Source organism: Coenobita brevimanus, chromosome 28, assembly GCF_032717465.1.
Source record: "Coenobita brevimanus isolate Jiangsu-jjx chromosome 28, ASM3271746v2, whole genome shotgun sequence".
In the NCBI taxonomy this organism is placed as follows: Eukaryota; Metazoa; Arthropoda; class Malacostraca; order Decapoda; family Coenobitidae; genus Coenobita; species Coenobita brevimanus.
In genome coordinates, this window is record NC_136981.1 from 3,384,914 (window position 1) to 3,404,608 (window position 19,695).

At 43.1% G+C, this 19,695-nt stretch overlaps 1 protein-coding gene across 1 annotated transcript in view; it reads left to right on the top strand.

Moving 5' to 3' along the window:
* LOC145394691 (neither inactivation nor afterpotential protein G-like) overlaps positions 1-18,737 on the top strand; it is a 27,088-nt gene extending 8,351 nt beyond the window's left edge. The window contains exons 2-14 of the mRNA XM_080268467.1: positions 525-694; positions 1,188-1,328; positions 2,873-3,064; positions 3,355-3,450; positions 4,881-4,971; positions 5,847-6,007; positions 6,647-6,823; positions 7,610-7,766; positions 8,497-8,738; positions 9,272-9,455; positions 10,221-10,488; positions 10,939-11,056; positions 17,921-18,737. Coding sequence (XP_080124593.1) covers positions 525-694; positions 1,188-1,328; positions 2,873-3,064; positions 3,355-3,450; positions 4,881-4,971; positions 5,847-6,007; positions 6,647-6,823; positions 7,610-7,766; positions 8,497-8,738; positions 9,272-9,455; positions 10,221-10,488; positions 10,939-11,056; positions 17,921-18,100 — 2,177 coding nt within the window. The 3' untranslated portion in view covers positions 18,101-18,737. The remainder of the gene's footprint in view (positions 1-524; positions 695-1,187; positions 1,329-2,872; positions 3,065-3,354; positions 3,451-4,880; positions 4,972-5,846; positions 6,008-6,646; positions 6,824-7,609; positions 7,767-8,496; positions 8,739-9,271; positions 9,456-10,220; positions 10,489-10,938; positions 11,057-17,920) is intronic.
* Positions 18,738-19,695: the final 958 nt, after the last annotated feature.

Genomic DNA, 19,695 nt, shown 5'->3' on the forward strand with positions numbered 1-19,695 from the left:
GCGACGGGGAGATTTTGTTTTGGAATGTTTCTGAAGACTGACTAGGAGAGTGTGAGTGAGGTGGAGGGCGAGAGGAAGAGGGGGAGGACGAGGATGAGGTGGAGGGGTGGAAACAAGAATGAAATAAAGAATACGTCATCAATGTGAAGTGGGTAATGGCCCTCGTGCAGTCAATAGGCATTCATTTTCTTGCAATTGCAGTGGTGGTGGCTGTGGTGGTAGGAATAAGCCTCCTTAATTACTAGTCAAATTAATCCTCCAGTCAGACGACACCTGGCCATAAACTAAATTAAAAGGGGCCAGGGAGCTTTGTCAGGTGGAAGTAAATGCACTGTGGATGAGCATTAACTTTCTTTTCATCGCAGTGGTAGTGCCGATCTTCATATGCCTTGCTGGAGAAGTGTGGCAGGGCATGTTCGGGAGCTATGTGGGTGTGGTGCATAAGAAGACTGATACTCTATGCCTTTATGCTCCTCGTCGCTAGATAGACATTGATTTAAGACTTTTCCTCTTTCTCGTTGCAGCGGTGGTGGCGGTGCTGATATGCCTGGCTGCTGTGGCGTGGCAGGTGATGTTCGGGAGCTCTGTGGGTGTGGTGTACAAGCCTGATGCTGTGTACGACTTTATCATTGTTGGGGGAGGCACGGCTGGCAGTGTGCTGGCGGCTAGGCTGTCTGAGGAGGCTGGATATAAGGTAAGGCCAAACGCAGAGGGTATCTTCTCAATGAAAGTTTACTAAATCCAGGCCAGGTTCAGAGAACTCCATTATATCCAGCTGGAAGTGAGTCATAGGAGCTGAGAGCGTTAAGGGCCACAAGCTTCTGGCCTTTGGTTCCTTCTTCCGTGCATAGAAAAAAAAGAACTCTAGTATTCGATTCTAGTTCAAGGCACACAATTTTTTTTCAGCAACTATTGAGTCAGAGGACCCTGGGAAATCTAATACGGTCCCCATCAACCTCTGTGTGATCGAGGTAATGTTGATTTTCCGTGCCAACTAACGCAGGACGATTTTATTCGCTGAAAGTGAGTCACAGGCGTATATGAGAGTCATGTGATGTCGGAGAGTGAGAGTTGAAGGAAATGAGTCACAGGAAAGTAGGAAAGTCAAAGGTAATGTGGTGTAGTGTGAGAGTCGGAGATAAGAGTCATAAGAGCATATTAGAATTAAGGGTAGTATGTCCCTGCAGGTGCTGTTGATAGAGGCTGGGGGCGAGGAACCATGGCTGACCACCATCCCTCTGGCCGCGCCCCTCCTACAGAAATCCCGCTTCGACTGGCAGCACATCACAATCCCGCAGAAGTTCTCATCAGAGGCGCTCGAAGATAAGGTAGGTCTGGTAGGGAGGCTAATTTTCGAAGCGTAGTCGACCTGGGAACTGTTTTTATTTATTTATTTTTTTTAGAAGATCTGATCTGTAGTCGAGTTGGATTTTCTTTCTTCTTTCTTTTTCTTTTTTTACCAGGAGAATCTAGGTTAATTACTTTCGTCAACGAAATTGGACGGGGGTTATGTAATAACCCATGGTTGTTTGTGTACAGAACATCGAATGCCAATGAAATCTGGTGGGCAGGTGGGCAGTAGGTCAAGGAAGAGATGATTAGATTTTGAATAGGATTCGGATTCGGATGAAGAAATAAATAATAAATTTTACTAGCGTTGGTGGAGGTATGCGCTCTTGGAATGTTTTTTAGTTTCCGACCTGTAATCATGTTGGACTTTTTTTCTTGTCTGGAGGAGTGTAGGTTAATTTCCTAATTGTTGTCAAAGTAGGCACTTGTTTCAAAGAGAATTTAGGTTAATTTCCGAGTTGCAGTCGAGTTGGGCACTTTCTTCCCGGGAGCATCTAGGTTACGCTAAGTTCGGTTGCGTAAAATCTCTTCTCGTGTTGAAGAGTAGCAGCCGTAGCTCTAAACCTGCGGTCCAAAACACAAAGATCTATACGTTAAACCCAGACTCACGAACCTAACCTTACCGTGAAATTATATGACTGTGACTTAAAAGTATTATGACCGATATTAAAATCGCATCGAAAAAAAAAAAATAAAAAATGAAATAGCGGTAAAAAGACATTCCAATAATTCCCGCGCGTTATAGGTGCATGGAGAGGTGACTGCAATATTTCACTCTAAATATAAACCACTCAGACCCTACCTAAAATGCCATACCTAACCGTGAGGCGATGTAACTGTGACCTAACCCCACTGAGACCGAAATTTTACCGCCATGTTCGTTACACTCCTTAAGCTAATAAAAAGTCCGCGGATTAGTGGCTGTGATATTCTTGGGTGGTGTTGTGTTGCGGAGTGTTTTGCTTCTTAGTGTTGTGTTGCTTAGTGTTCTGTTGCGTAGTTTTGTGTTGCAGTGTTGTGTTGCATTGTGTTGTGTTGCTTAGTGTTCTGTTGCGTAGTTTTGTGTTGCAGTGTTGTGTTGCGTAGTGTTGTGTTGCGTAGTGTTGTGTTGCGTAGTGTTGTGTTGTAGTGTTGTGTTGTAGTGTTGTATTGCAGTGCTGTGTTGCGTAGTGTTGCAGTGTTGTGTTGAAGGTGTCGAGATGGCACTGGGTGAGATGGCATTAACTACAACCTCCATTAAAAAGATGTACATAACGTACAAGAGAATTCTAAAGTGCAATTGATATGCAGAATAAATCGCCAAAAGACATTTACTAAGTCTCTGATATCGCTGAATAATACAGCTCACAATGTTGTAAAGTAACTCACTAAGGAAGAGGTGTTACGAAGCCTCCTATGCCACTAGAAATAAGACCCATAATGTAAAATAAACTGCAGGGAAGACTCCAGTATCACTTAAAATTCGACCGATAGAGCTGTGAAATAAATCGCTCAGGAATAGGTGTTACGGAATCTTCTTCAGGTGTCGCACTGGCCCCGTGGTCGTGTGCTGGGCGGGAGTGGCAGCATCAACTACAATATCCACATGTTCGGGTCGCCACAGGACTTCGCTGTGTGGGAGGACCAGTTCGGCGCCGAGGGATGGGGCTTCAGTGAGATGCTGAAGTTCGCCAACAAGGCTGAGTGTCGCAGGCTTCGGCCCAAGTTATTCAAGGTCAGAGGTTAACCCTTGAATCAGGCTTACAAAAGAGGGAAGAAGCGGGGTCAAGCTGTAGGAAATAAAAAGGATGTGGGAAAAGGGGAGATGGTATGAAGGCAGTCAAAAGAGAAGGGAAGAAAAGTGAGGGAAAAGACAGCATCAATCTAAGCCTCATTTTTTGTCTATAACATTAACTCTTCTGGTTCATATGCAGGAGGTAAAGTAGAAATATGCAAAGAAATAAGTTATCTGCGTTTAATAATTGTCATGCAATCGAAACTCATTAATTTGACCTTTCATCTCAGCAAGAGCAGTGCAGCAGCGAGCCGGACTCAGCACAGCAGAAGGGATGCGGCGACAACAGCTCAGCACAGGGGGACCAGCACATCAGACAGCACCAGGTTCAGCAATTAGAAAAAAACTATAGACTTTAAGTTGTGTTGATGATCGCTTGTTTATATTTATATCTTTACTCGTACGGCTATTAAACACCCCAGTGCCAAAATATATAGTTCATTCGTTTTGACTAGGCGGAGATCTTTGTCTGTTTGCCGCTTATTTCCTGTAGCTCAGTGGCAAAATAAGACTGTATTACGGCTCGGCATCCTCTCCATAGCACTTCTTCATGACTAGCGCCATGTTCTAGTGTGTATCTCTCATCACAGGTCAACATTCAAGATGGGGAGAGAGCAATTTCGCACCCTGTTAAGCCATGGTCACCATGTGACATTTTCGAGCAACAGCAATCGCAAGGGCAACAGCAAGAGTGATGGAAATCGTTCAGAGGTGATCACACGAGTCATTTTGTCGCAGCAAGAAAACAAGTGAACATCACCATGCGAGTGAGAGATGAGTGGTCATCTTCCCGCGCTGTCCTATTGTCTTGATTAATTACCATCAAGGTCGACCACTACAGCAACAGTGAAGACAGAGAGAGACGAGGCTGCTGCTGTTCTGGCTACGTTAATGGGCTCACGTGTTGGGTCTGCTGACTGCTCCTGAACTGTGGCGGGTTTGAATGTAAACAGTAGGGTGATCAAACCAACATCTACGGTATATACCCCAGTGCCTTTAAAACTGCTTGAATATTTTATCCTTAAGAATATTACGGCAGCATACAGCATAAAAGTCAAATGTGAAAATTAGCATTACAATTCATATAATTAGCACTGATTTGACCCTAATTATTTTTGGAAGTCTTTTGGCCCGAGACGAACACACTTGTCTGCAAATCTTTCCTAAATAATTTCCACGAAAACTTTAAATGTCCTTATATCGAGAAAAAAAGAATTCTGAAAGCAAGAACTGATCGAAAATGCCGTGTGACCATGACTTTAAACTGAATATTGAGCTGTAAGAAGAGATTAGCATTAGAATACGGTGATAGTCACGAAGAAGTGCCATGGAAAAAATGCTGAGTCGTGGTATTGTGTTAATCTGCCATCGAGCTAAGGGAAATTAGGACGAAAATCTGTCTAGTTAAAACGAATGAAGTATAGGTGATTAAAGAAAGCTGTGGTAAAAATTATTGTAAAAAATTTCGACCAAATAAAGAAATAACGAGACAATAGTTAACCGTATACTCGCCGGTTGTGGAAGGTCCCTAACACCTCTTCCTATGCGAATTATTTTGCTTACTATACCCTACTGTCCCCTTCTGTGTAATATAAATCCTTCTTGTATCGTCATCCTTTGCATAGGTAATGTACAAAATGATGTGAACTAGATATATCCAAAAATGAAAATCGCTAAGGAAGAGGGGTTAGAGAGCTTCCTTAACTGACGAAAATACAGGTCAATGAGTAAGATTCTTAATAAAATACCTCCTCAGGATTCAGTTCAGTGCTACGACCCGGCCCTACGCACGCAGCTGTCCTCCTCCACGCTCACAGACACGTTCCTGGCAGCTGGGAAGGAACTGGGTAGGTACAGAAACTGACAATTTTTCTCCATCCAAAATACATCTCCGTTTTCTCCTCCAGCATTTATCTATTCCCACTCTCAACCCCTTCAGTCTGATAACATATATGCATCTACTTTATTTTCTGTTGCGGATAATTTTTACTTAGGAATGGACTCTAGTGGTGAGGGAGTTCTGTAGGCTTTATCTAACTCCCCTTGTTTGAAAAGCCTCCCCAGAGATTAATAAAATCGTCTGGTGTTAGCAAGAATATAAAATACGCTATTGGAGTGAAGGTGTTGATAAATGTAGCTGCAGTCCTTATACGTTTCTATGGTGCTGGAGAGGGACGCCTTCACGTGGTGGCACCGATATGACTGGACGATGAAACTGATCGGTTGTACAAAATGTTCCTCACTTCCATCCTTGTCCCCCGAAAGGAGGATGGTGGACTGTAGTTCACTAAGTTCACGTTCAGATTAGCTTGAGACTACTGCTGCTACTTGTACTACCACCACCACCACCACCACTATTACTACTACTACTACTACCACTACTACTGCTACTACTACTACTACTGCTACTACTACTACTACTGCTACTACTACTACTACTACTACAATTCACAAACATATTTACAATTGATTCCCTATCATATCTTAGATTTGTTTTTGCAGGAATTATTAGGCACAGTTAAAGATAATGAACTTTCTCTCTTACTCTCGCGGAGAACAGATGTGTCTTGCAAAAATTTCCCTCCCATATTTAAAATTCATAGCTGCTGTTCTGTCCTTCTCTTCCTCCACGAAAACAAATACATCTTATGACCGGGACTCGCTCGTAAATATATGTTTGTGAATTCATGTATTGATGTATCCGCCTCCCCCCCGCCCTCAGGCCTGCCAGTGGGTGACCTAAACGACAACATTGACCACGGTGTAATGCCTGGGGCCACCACGGTGTTCAAGGGAGGGCGGTGGAGCACTGTGAGGGGCTATCTACGTCCGGCGATGGGCAGACCAAACCTCCATGTGCTCCTCTATACACACGTTACCAGAGTACGGTTTAGGATTTTTCCTGTAGTTGTTTATGAATACAGTGTTACACAAAACAAACCAAGCCTAACCACTCAAACCAAAGCAGACCTAACCTAACTTAACGCGTCAGTCAAACCTTCATGTTTTCCTTTACACACACGTTGCCAGAGTACGGTATAATTTTTTTCAATAATTAAGTTCCGCATTATAGCCTTATTGATAGACTCGTATTACACAACCTAAACCGTACCAACTCTCACCTAGCCTGACCTTACCTCTCATTAAACCAAACCTTCATGCACTCCTCTACACACACGTTAACTGAGTAGTGTTTAAGCTTTAAGACATTATTAATATTGCCACCATTAACCCTTTCATAGTCGGGATAGCTCTAATATTTAATTCGAGGTAATACCAGAAGATTATATACAGCTGAGAGTGAGTCATAAAAACTTGAGTGCTAAAATAATACTTATCCTTATGAATTCACGGTTATTTGAATGTGAACTCAGTGGACTGCAGGCTGAAGTTGCCTTTTCCTTGCAGTTCACCAATTCCTTTCGGGGTCATAGGGATGGAACTCAGAGATATTTTTACAACCAGGCATTGGAGCCATGTGGTTATATCGGTGCCACCACATGAAGGCGTCTTATGCCGCAGGTGGTGTGGGAGGGCGTGCGGGCGGTGGGCGTGGAGTTCATCCAGTGGGACAACCCTCGGCTCAACGGCACCGTGTATGCGAGGGGCGAGGTGGTTCTGTCGGCCGGGGCAATACTCACCCCAGCCATACTCACGCACTCCGGTGTGGGACCACGACCACTACTAGAAAAGCTCAAGGTAAGGCAGCTCAGTGCATAGTAAAATTGTACTTGAAAAATATATAACACCACAAGGGACATAATAAAGATAAATAAATAAATAAATAAAACTGTGTGGCGGCAGCAAGAGTGAACTATACTAAGTAAATTACAAGGCTTACTCATACTGCAACCTATTACCTTGATAAGTGACTCTGACCATAGACAATTGTTCTCTAATTCAAGTCACACACACACACACACAATATTACGATCAAATCCCTGTTATAACCAACTTTTCTCTCGACAGAAAAGACAAAGAAAGGAAAGTGCAAAGTCTCCCCATGTCTCTCGTTCTTCCTTTAAAACCAAATTCTGGATAAGACTGAGAATTGTTCAGAATTGTTCCAAATTTTGTTTCACAGTCTAGGCCCTGAGCAGCATGTCTATCTATCTATCTATCCATCTATCTGTCTATCTATTTATCATTTTATCTGACCTGTATTCTAGGTCACATACGGCTTCCTATCACCTCTTCCTTAGCGAATTATTTTGCTGGGTATATCTTGACACTCTTAAATTTGCTGCCTCTGTCGTTCTAACATCGACACGTATTTACATCAATAAAGTGCTGTACAAAAGGATGTAGAAATAAAATGTGAGGAATAAATCGCCGAGGAGGAGGTGTTAAGAAATTTCCAGAGCCATTTAGGAGACGACTCTAAGTTTTTTCTCCTTCTTCTTCCTTTCTTCCTCCTCTTCTTCTTCCTTTCTTCTTCTTCCTCTTCTTCTTCTCTTCTTCTTTTTCTTTTTCTTCCCTCCACAGATCCCTATGGTGTTGGATCGTCCTGGTGTGGGTTCCAATCTTCAAGACCATCTCAATCTTCCTCTGTACGTCTCACTCCAAGAACCTGTCTCACTCAACCCCCCCAAGATGAGATCCCTTTCTAACATCTGGCAGTATTTCTTTCACGGTGGAAAGGGTGGGTAGGGGATGGATGGACGGGCAGGTGGATGAGTAGATGGATGGGCAGATGGATGGATGGGTGGAAGTAATGATGGTTGGAGAGATATATGGATGGACAGATGGATGGCAAGTGGTTGAGTTGATGGTTGGATAGCTAGAAGGATGGACAGGTGAATGAATAGATGGCTGGATAGATGCACGGATGGACAGGTGGATGAAGAGATAGTTGGGTAGCAGGATGGATGGGCAGCTGGTTGAGTTGATGACTGGATAGATGGATGGATGGATGGGCAGATAGATGAGTAGTCAGCTGGACAAATGTACGAGGTATGGCTGGGTATGTGGATGAGTTACTAGTTGGATTGCTGAATAGGTGGGAAGGTGAAAAGTAGATGGCTGCATAGGTGGGTGAATGGGCAGGTAGATGAGCATACTGAAGGCTGAGAGGGACGAAGATGAATGAAGAGAAAAGTGGATGAATGAGTGAATAAGTGGGCAGATGGATGAACAAAAGGGCTAATGAATGGATGAATGAATGATTGGTTAAATAGATGGATGGATGGATGAAATGAGAAATGGCTAGATGGACATATGTATGAAATAATAAATCGATGGATGAATGGACTGTCAAAATGATATATAGATAGATGGATGGATGATATGATAAATGGACAGATAGCAAGATAAATAACTCCAAAACTAAAACAACAAACCAGACACACAATTCACCCCCTATCCACCTGCAGGAGATTTAGGCCGCACAGCCATCGAGGGTCTGGGCATGGTGAAGGTGGAGAGACGCAAAGAGGGCAACGAAAAGCAAGGAAAAAAGGGCAACGGGAAACAAGGAAAGAAGGGCAATGAAAAACAAGAAAAAATAGGAAAGGGCGGGACAGCAACGGGCCAGCCTGATGTGGGTCTGATTCTGTTCAACATGGGAGCGGTTGACAAGCATCTCTACTCCTCCATTGCAAATATCAAAATGGATGTAAGTGCTATTTTTCTACGCTTTGCATTTTTCTTTTTTTATATCCTACAGTTTGGTTTTTGATAACTGGTATTCCTTATTCGTGGGAAGTGAGATTATGATGATGATGGTGAAACACTGATGATGGCAATAATGATGATAATAGTGATGATGATAGCAGTGACGACAGAGATGATAATAATAATAATAATAATAATGATGACAACACTGATGATGACTGACAATAATGGCGATGATAGTGATGATCCTGACAAAGATGATGACAGCTACAGCAATGGTGATGGTGATGATGATGATGATGATGAGGAGGAGGAGGATGGTGGTGATAACGACGACGATGTTGACAACTATGATGATGATGATGATTATGATAACGATGGTTACTGACAGTAATAATGATGATGATAATTATGATGTTGAATAGCGATAACAACAACAACAACAACAGTAATAATAATAATAATAATAATAATAATAATAATAATAATAATAATAACAAAAATACGACGCTGGTACCCACCTCCCTTCCACAGTACTTCGACACGATGTTCCCAGGGATGGACAACCAGAGCGCGGAGGGTTTCATCTTCCTCGTGACCTGCCTTCACCCCAGGAGCCGAGGTCAGGTGCTGGTCGGCTCCCCTGACCCCCGACACGCCCCTATCATCGACCCCAACTACCTCTCCCACGCCTACGACCGCGCCTGCATGAGGGACGGTGAGGAATTGAAGGATTGTCTGTCTGTGGTGTAGTATCTATCTATCTGTCTATCTGTCTGTCCATCTATCTGTCTATTTGTCTATCCATCTATCTATCTATCTGTCTATCCATCTATCTATCTGCTAATCTGTCAAGCCACCAGTCTATTAATCTATCCATCTAAGCTACTTCTTCCCAACACTGAAGCCGACAGTGATCATTCGCTTGCCCCAGATTATTATTTTTATTATTATTATTATTATTATTATTTTTATTATTATTATTATGTGAACAATAAACCCCAAACATCCCATCCGTGATATATCCTTAAGAACCACATATGGATGGATCACCTAAACCCACTTGACTACCAGGGGTTCATTTCGTTATATTGTTACCACCCAGCATAGTTAATGGCTTCCTGTGCTAAAAGAAATTATTTGGCACGCCATCCAGTGTACAGTCATCTAAAATTTGCGCTACTTCAAATGGGTGAATGGTGGGCGCTCAACACCACTGTAATCATAAGCAGCTGTGAATAACAAAAAATAACTAACTAATCGGTAGGCTAACAACATTACAGCATTTGAATCTCATATTCTAGACAACCTTAAGTCAGTATTGTACAGGTAAATAATTAGTCAACTTACTATCAATAAGTTCGTCTATCTATTTACCTGTCTGCTTTTTTGTCTGTTTATGTCGGTCTGTCTTTCTTATCTACATCAGTTTATCAATCTGTCTATTTACCTGTCTGTCTGTCCTCCTCACACAACCGCACAGCTTTCAAGATGGCCGTGCGTCTCTCCCGAACGAAGGCCTTCCAAAAACTGGGGGCGTCTGTTCACCTACCTCGCTATCAGGAGTGTGTGGTCGGTGGCGGTGATGGCAATGGTAGTGGTGATGGCGGAGGGGCGGAAACACACACCAAGTACCGTGACTACGTGGACTGCCTGGTGCGTATAGGGGCCATCACCGGATACCACCCCCTCGGTACCGCTCGCATGGGGCGCGCCAACGACCCCCAAGCCGTCGTTGACCCCACCCTCAGGTCAGCTGGGGTAGAGGGCAGTCCAATAGTATGTGCAGGTCCTCTCAGTTGATGGCAGCTCTCCAAGTGCACCGATCTTGCGTGATATCCCTCCCCATTCCCCTATCTCAGAGGTCTCCATTCAGGACCTCATCCCACGCCTTTCTCAGTCTGTCTTTGTACATTCTTCCCTCCATATTCATGTTTGTGATTGACGGCCGTATTTTTAAAACTAAAAGTGCTAAGTAGCCAGCAAGTCCCCAGTTTCTAACCAGTCATTTGTTAGACGCATGATGAGAATATGATGTGTTTGGTTACTCTGCCTCACTGCTTAATTGATCACTTTTCCTGACACTATTTCCAGCCTTTCTGCCTCTCAAAGAGTCTTTAATACAGTAGCCAACACTCCCACACCACTCCAGTACAGGTAATCATGGTTTCTCCCCAAATGACTTTCCCACTTACCCACAGTGTGATCGGAGCCGAACGCCTTCGTGTGGTTGACGCGTCTGTGATGCCAACGCAGATCTCAGGCACTCCAAATTCCGCCATCATCGTCATCGCCGAGAAAGCTGCACACATGATCAAGGTGAGAGCAACTACTAATATCGATACATTATACGGGCACTCCTCACTTAATCCGCGTCCATACCAGATGTTTGCTGGGGCGGCCGGGAATTCTGCATCACTGTAACCCGCTGAAACTCTTGCCCATACCCGCCTGCAGCAAGTGTGTGTTATGGACCTGGTCTTAATTCTTTCATTGCACCAGTATCTACACAAACTGCAACTCATAATAAATCCACTCTATCCCCACTGTAATGCATCCCCTCAAACTATAACACAATCACTCATGCACCTAACGAGCACAACACAGGCAGTCCTTCAACAATAACATACTCAACAAAAAATCTCTGGGAGTGCATGGTTGAAGTGGCTGGTTTCCTTGAGTACACCGGGGTTATGTCCAGGTGAGCCTAAGGTTACAAGAACGACAACAGCTCAAACAATCAGGACGTAAGACAGTAACACAGACAATCAGGATATAATACAATCTGGACGCAATTGTATAATCTCTATCAGTTTCTCATCACTCATGCTCTCTATACGACCGTACCGCTTTAGCACACTGCAGTCAGTCCTTTCCGGAACACTACCTCTACTTCCACACCCTGGCTGTCACTTGTCACCCTGTCAGGTCATCTTCTCACTCCTCATACAGACCTTAGGCACTTCATTTCCAACACCACCCCATGTTGAAATATATAGGGTCATATATCACCCTGATCTATTACCATTCTGTGGCTGCTTCATACATTTAACGGGATGATAATTGTGAAGCCTACTATGGTGTCCCTGTTAATCGAATGGAGAGACGTAAATGCAGCGTCCACGTGGGAGGGAAGGAATAATGAAGAATTAGCACAAAGGCATGCAATGGCAATATGGCACTGTAGGGGCAGATAGAATGTAAAGGCCGGAAGAAACACGGAAATATCAGTAAGAGAGGTAAGACAGAAGAGCAGAAGAGGATGTAAGGAGAGAAAGACAGAAGACAAAAGGCTCTTTTAAGTCGCCTCTTGCGACAAACAGGGATACCAGGAAGGTATACTTTCCCCCCACTCACCAGGGGGCGTCCGTCTGGGAACCAGCCACTCTTCCTCGCGCCCGCTGACAGCAAGGCGCTGTTTTCCAAAAGCGAACACTGAACGGGACGGTCCTGCGGGTGAAGTTGTTCGCCAGAGGTCGATGGGTCTGTTCGGCCAGACAGGCCGGGGTTACTTAACAACAACTGTCTTAAGTACATCTAGGCTACAAGCTGCACTGTATCAGTATATAGATTTTTTTTTTTTTTTTTTTTTTTTGAGGGGGAGCGGGGGAGGGAAGGATGAAATGTTCCTTTCATTGGTTCATTCGAAGAACATTTTACGTTTTTTTTTTCTTTTTTACACGGTATTCGTTGTCTTAAGGCTGACCCAGTCTACAAATTTCAGAGCATATTAAGTCTAGCATTCCACTTAACCTTTCCAAATGCCAAACCACAGGCTCATCTTGACTATTTTTTCTACTCTATACATGTTTATAGATTTTTCTCTATATCATAAGATGTTGCTGGAGCATGTACTTGGATTATCTTCATAACGTATCTCCTACTTACTTATAAACTATAATTAGGCTTACTAATGTTTCATTAATAATAAACAATCCTTCACTATTCCCGCTTAGGTGTCTTTCGATCGAAAATTCTACACCATTCGTTCTTTTCTTGTTTGCCTTTGCACTACAGATAATGGCCAACAGACAGATGTATACATCTGGTCTTCCTACTTCACTAATACCAATTGTATCCCAGTTCACATCTCACTTCTGGACGAACAGCCAAGTTATCTTTACTTGTCGGGATTTTTATGAAAAGACGAAAGGAGTAATGATGAACTAGGACCAAGCCATAATATGGTTATGTGGAACAAAGACTGGGACTGCAGTGGTCTTGGCGTGAAAGTGATGTAAGGAAGAAAAGGTCAAAGTCAATGGAAAGTCCTTAAACTATTCTTGTCCTGAAACCAATATGTCTAACGTGAGAGGAAAAGAAAAAAAAAAAAACGGAAGAAGGAAGGAATAATGAAGAACTAGCACCTAGCCATAAAATGACGATATGGCACTGCAGGAGTTGAGGGAAAATAAAGGCCGGAAGAAACACAGAAATATGAAAAAGAGAGACAGGACAGAAGAGCAGAAGAGGACAGTAAGGAGAGAAAGTCTGGAGACAAGAAGGTCTTATGACAAGCAGGGATACTGGGGATGTATTTTTTCTCCTCCTCCCCAAGGGGGTGTCGGGATTTTTGAGACCTTCCAAAGAGAGATGGAGTATATAAACTTGTCGATTACAGATTTAGATAGATAACTGAGCCAACATATACCTCACAGTCCGCTGACTCGGGCCATGACTGAGAGGGGAACACATTTTGTCTGATCCCAGGCAGTACCAAGTATACTAGTTAGGCTGCACCCGACTAGTATAGCTCTACTGATCACTGGGATACGCAAGCTTCTTCGCCAACGTCAAGGCAGTGTTCCGTCGAAGAAGATCCACTCCAATACCAGCAACAAGAACCAAACCTAAGCCATCAGCAAAGCCAACACGAGCCCATGCCATCACCACATCCAACACACAAGTCCAGACCATCACCACTGACACCATCACCACATCCATCACAGTGAGTCTCGCAGCCGTTCCATCATGTCCTCCAGTTCATTCAAGTCCTCTACCCGACTCCGACTGTTCATTATCGAGGCGCATCCCAAGTCCAGCAACCGAGCTTCACAAATGTCCGGCAGTCCGCACACAATTATATTCTCTTCATAGATGTCATTATGGGAGTATCCTGCTTGATGAAGCTGGTCCACCTTGCGACGCACATCATACTCGATGCGGTCCCGCTCTTCCGGGGTGGCACTGGCATAAAACTGGTCCAATGTGATGCCCTCACAGTACTCCATCAGAAGCACCGGCCTATCAGAACAAGTTACGTAGAGCCTGGGTGCTCCCCCGGCCCCAGCCAGCTCTGACATCACCTTGGCCTCCGAAACCAGGCTGTCCATTTCATCCAAGGCAATCTTTAAGCAAGCCATCACGCCCCTATACTTTACCAGCATTACTTTAGCACCGGTACCAGACCCAATATCCTTCACGATACTCAGCTCTTGCATCAGCTAACAGTACGGCTGCAACACCAAGTCCGACTCATTGACACCAAGCCGAGCCATTTCTGCCTCAAGACCACTTGCGAAAGTCATTATTGCTGTTGATCTGTGTTGTGTATGAAGACGACAAACACAGAAACTCGAGAAAGCAAAAGACCTTCCGAACGTAAAACCTGCATACCAAATTGAGTGTAACACTTAGCTGGTTCATAGCGAACCTGGAACGAGAATGAAGGGAAAGGGGGTGATGGGAAGGTTGAGATGGCTGTTGTGGCAGCACACTCATCTGTCCGTGAACCCAGTGGACTGCAGGCTTGAGGTGCCCTTCTCCTGCAGTCCACCATCTTCCTTTCAGGGGACAGGGAGAGGGCTGACGGATGCTTGTAAATCTGAGACGAGGGAATGGGGTGACAATGAGGAAGGGATGAGGATATGAAGTGATAGTGGACAAAGGATGAGGATGTGAAGTGATAAAGGGGAAGGGATGAGGATGTGGAGGATGATTGGGAAGGGATGAGGATGTGGAGGATGATGGGGAAGGGATGAGGATGTGGAGGATGATGGGGAAGGGATGAGGATGTGGAGGATGATGGGGAAGGGATGAGGATGTGGAGGATGATGGGGAAGGGATGAGGATGTGGAGGATGATGGGGAAGGGATGAGGATGTGGAGGATGATGGGGAAGGGATGAGGATGTGGAGGATGATGGGGAAGGGATAAGGATGTGGAGTGATGATGGGGGAGGGATAAGGATGTGGAGAATGATAGGAAAGCGATGAAGATATGGAATGATGATGGGGGAGGGATGAAGATGTGGAGTGATGATGGGGGAGGGATAAGGATGTGGAGTGATGATGGGGATGGGATGAGGATGTAGAGTGATAAGAGAGAAAGGATGAGGACGTGCAGTGATGATGGGGAAGGGAAGATTGGTTGAGGGGAGTCACACTTATAAACATGGAGGGAAGAACGCCCAAAGGCAGACCGAGGAACACATGAGATCCTGCGTGGTAACCTCCGGGCAAGACCGTGACACATCGACACCTGTTATCAAATGAAAAGACCCAACACATGTCAGCGTGGTCAGTGGTTTTTGAATGTAAACTAACTTGATAGGCTTTCACCTGACGGGACGCTGTCACACGACTTGTATACTAAGGAGTAGTTGCATGAAATTCGACGAGCCTTTGTTATGAGGTAAGAATTAGTCGCCTTTGTTACTGTTACAAGATTTTTTTTTTTTCACCTGATCGAACTGTGCCATTCCCAAAACTTGAATACTAAGTTGTGGTTGAATGAAATTTGATGAGCCTCAGTTATGTAGGAATTAGTCGCCTTGGTTACTAGTGAAACAGACCCTCCAATCTGACTACAGTCGGCCATCAACTGGACTGAAAGGGGTTATGGATCACTGCCAGGTTAGAACAATGACACTATACAGTAGAGCTGAATAGTTTAGCAAGATTTGGTTAGGCTAGAGGCAGTGCTCCCGTCAGCTTCGATGACGGGCGACCTCTTAGCACCTCTTCCTTGGCGATTTACTTTGGGCATTACACGTCATCATCTTCTGTCTTCATATTACTTGAATATCGACATAATTTGTGCCAATAGCGTGAAGGCGGATTATGAAGTGCAGTGTGCGGAATGAGTCACTCAGGAACAGAGGTTACGAATTCTCCAAAACTACTTAAAATACGACTTTAAGAGGCTGTCAAGCGCCGTTTCGTTACCAATTTCATATGCATATTACACATTGTTATATTGTAGGTTATTTTGGCCATCGTTAAAAATTATGAATCAAGCCTAAAAAAAAAAAAAAAAAAGGCCTTCTTTTGGTCAGAACAAGTTTAGTATCATTCCAGCTGACGTCAAACGATTTTATGGAGTAGAATTAGCAAAAAAAAAAAAAAAAAAAAAAAAAAAAAACGCGCCATTAACCCTCCTATGATTGGATAGTCTAGTATTCGACCACGGCTAACGCCAGACGATTTTATTCAGCTGATTGAATAATAAGAACTAGATTTAACCCTTCAGGCCGAGGACATACCTTATTTTGTGTTATTAGCAGCAGCAGCATCACTGGTAGTAGTAGCAGTAGTAGTAGTAGTAGTAGTAGTAGTAGTAGTAGTAGTAGTAGTATAGTAGTAGTAGTTGCAACCCCAGACTCATCAGGACGTGGACCAGGTGGACTACATACTGAAGTTGCCCTCCTCCTGCAGTCCACCATCCTCCTTTAGCGGGATGAGGAAGGCGCTGAGGGACGTTGGTGGTGGTGGTGATAGTGATGATGAAGGTTGTTGTTGTTGTTGGTGGTGGTGGTGGTGATGGTAGTGATGAATGTTGGTGGTGGTGGTAGTTGTGATGAATAATGTTGTTGTTATTGTTGGTGGTGGTGCTGGTGGTGGTGGTGGTGGTAGTGATGATGAATGCTGTTGTTGGTGGTGGTGGTGATGGTAGTGATGATGAATGCTGTTGGTGGTGGTGATGGTAGTGATGATGAATGCTGTTGTTGGTGGTGGTGATGGTAGTGATGATCAATGCTGTTGCTGGTGGTGGTGATGATAGTGATGATGAATGTTGTTGCTGGTGGTGGATATGGTAGTGATGATGAATGTTGTTGCTGGTGGTGTGGTGGTGGTGGTAGTGATGATGAATGTTGTTGCTAGTGGTGGTGGTGGTGGTAGTGATGATGGATGTTGTTGCTGGTGATGGTCATGGTAGTGATGATGAATGGTGTTGCTGGTGGTGGTAGTGATACATGTTTCTTGCCTTAGCCTTAACGCTTCCTCCAGCTTTAGTCTAAATAAGATCAAATCTGTTTTTCTTGACTTTGCTTGGTGACCCTGGAATTTGACTTTTCCCTGCAACCTTTACCTAAGACTGTTTTCGAAATCAAATATCTTTATACTCTTAAAATGTACCTTGACCTTACCATGCGACCTTAATCTTTTACTTCTTGTTCTCAAAACAATAGGTTTACCCCATGGTTGATCCACAGCCCTTACACCTCTTTTCTATCTTTTTCACTCTTACTCACTGGTTAGTCCTTAGTAGAAATGGCTTATTTTTCCAACCTTGTCAAAGACCACTAGGCCTCCTGTTATCTGTATTTCCTATGTACCCCTAAATCAGATCCTAGTGGAATTACCATAGGTCTTAATTCAAGCTAACTCATTACCAAACTCCTCAAAATGTATCAATAAATCCCTCTGTTCAATGAAATGATTCTATTAAAATATTTGCATATGATAGGTACTGCATAAATTTTTGTAAATATACTTTTCTTCTATTACATTTAATCACTGATTTGCTGAAAATGGGGGGAAGCATACACTTCACCCCCCCACCTAAATTCATGCCTGAAAACTGTCTGAGTTATTTTGTTGACAGAGGGGGATGCATGCTGACCAAAACAGAACACTAACATTTCCTTCAAGTGCAAAGCTGTACAAAATGAGTACAGGCAGTCCTCATTTTAAGCCAGAGATGTGTTCAAAATTATCAAAACTTTCTACATACAACTGGTGTATTAAACTGGGGGAAACCAGCAACTCAGTTTTCTAAGCAGTAATAGAGCTGGGAAGTTCTATCTATCTCTATCTATTGCCAGACGCCTCAATCCCGTTCTTAACTAATAAAACAACAAAAAGACAAGTTATAACAGACTTATTGTATTTGCCTATATGTTTAACCATATAAAAATGGTACTCCTATAAATATATAAGTAACACATGTACACGATCCACAGGAGAGGTGGGGTAATGGGTCGAGCCTGGTGGAGGAGAAGGTGTGCTCATCCTCCCCTGACTGTGAGGCGACACTGCTGGCATCACTCTCCTCTTCTCCACAGATACCATCAACCATCCTTTCCATAGCAACAGTTACATTCAGCCTCACTTTGAGTTTTTGTCTTGTCATGTATCTATAATTTTGATGCTCTTTAACCCTCTCATGGTCAGAACAACTCTAGTATTCTATTCCAACTAATAAGACAATTTTATTTTGCCAAGGGTGAGTTACAGAACCCTGACAGGGTTAATACATGCATTCTTCTCCACTCCTAGATTTTTATATCATCTTTTATCTTCAGCTTCACTCTAAAGTACGGTATTGTCCGGTTTTATCTCCATAATAGTGATGCCATTTAACCCTTCCCCACACAATGGAAGCATTTTGGGATTTATTCAGGCTAATGATAGACAATTTTATTCAAGAGGGCAATACACTGGAAGACAGAAAGTTTAAATAAAAAAAAATGATAAGCATTTTCACTGCTTGAAAAAGTCATCTGGTGTTAGCCTAAATATTACTAAGAAATGTGCTTGACTGAGTTAGTTTTAATAATGTACATGCATTCTTACTCTTTCTCCTAGCTTCTTGCCACAACCCAGACATTTCCAACTCTTAATTTCACACCAACCCTCATCATTCTCCTCAGTTTCATATCATATTCCCAGATTGATGGCACCATGGTCTTTCATACCAGTACATTTATCCAGTTTACAAAATTGACCAAAAAACATCACTTTATGAGTGATCTACCCCAACCTAATACTTTATGCACGAGTATAAATGTGAGTGTTTTCGACTTGAGAAATGCTTGAGGAAATTTATTTCGCATGAGTAACTGTGTGTATGAGTGAGAGTGTACATCACTGAGGGAACATCAGCTAGAAGCAAACATGAACTAATGAAAAAACATGCAGTAATTTATTCACCCCCTTAAATGTCTGGCCTAGGAGGGAATGAACTCACGTCAGGAATGGATGTTGAGGAAAAAAAATTGTGTGCAACTTCTTTTCAGCTTGACAATCAATTGCATGGCTCTGTTGCACAGTGCTCCACATGTAGTTTGGAACACCTGTGCAGCTGGATGAAACTGAGAATTTTATGGACTTGAAGGATGAGAAATGTGTGGGCTTTGAGTACACTATTAATGGTTTCTTCTTCTCTAGCATTTCCCTTTTCATGTTTCTGCACAGAGCTACCATGTGTAGGCTCCTCCTCGCTTGCCATGTGTTGGTACTACTATGATAATAAACTACACTGAAGTATTAAAACTCACCCCCACCTCTCACTCTAACACTAGTCTTTCTCCTCCTTTCTTACATGGGCAGTCCTTGTTATAAGTTAGGGATGTACTGTGTTAAAAAATACAATACCACAATTTTTTCCAAACTACTGGTACATGTACTACAAACTGGAAGAATCTGCAAACAACCTTTACAGGTAGCACTAAAATTAATAATTAATTATTCTGTAATTCACCATGGGAAAAAAAAAAAAAAAAAAAAAAAAAAAAAACTTACAGTGAGGACTTACAGTAAACTGTAATATCTTTGGCAATGATGCTTTGCTCTGTCTCTTCTTCCTTTATCTTTAATCTTCAGACAGTAATTTTTCAAGTAAACTGCACCTGTGTCCCTAGATACTTTGTGAAAACTGCTCTCACTGAAGGTAGGACCCATCATGAACTGTTACAACAAACTTTAAAATTACCTTCTATAGGTACAAATTAGTTAT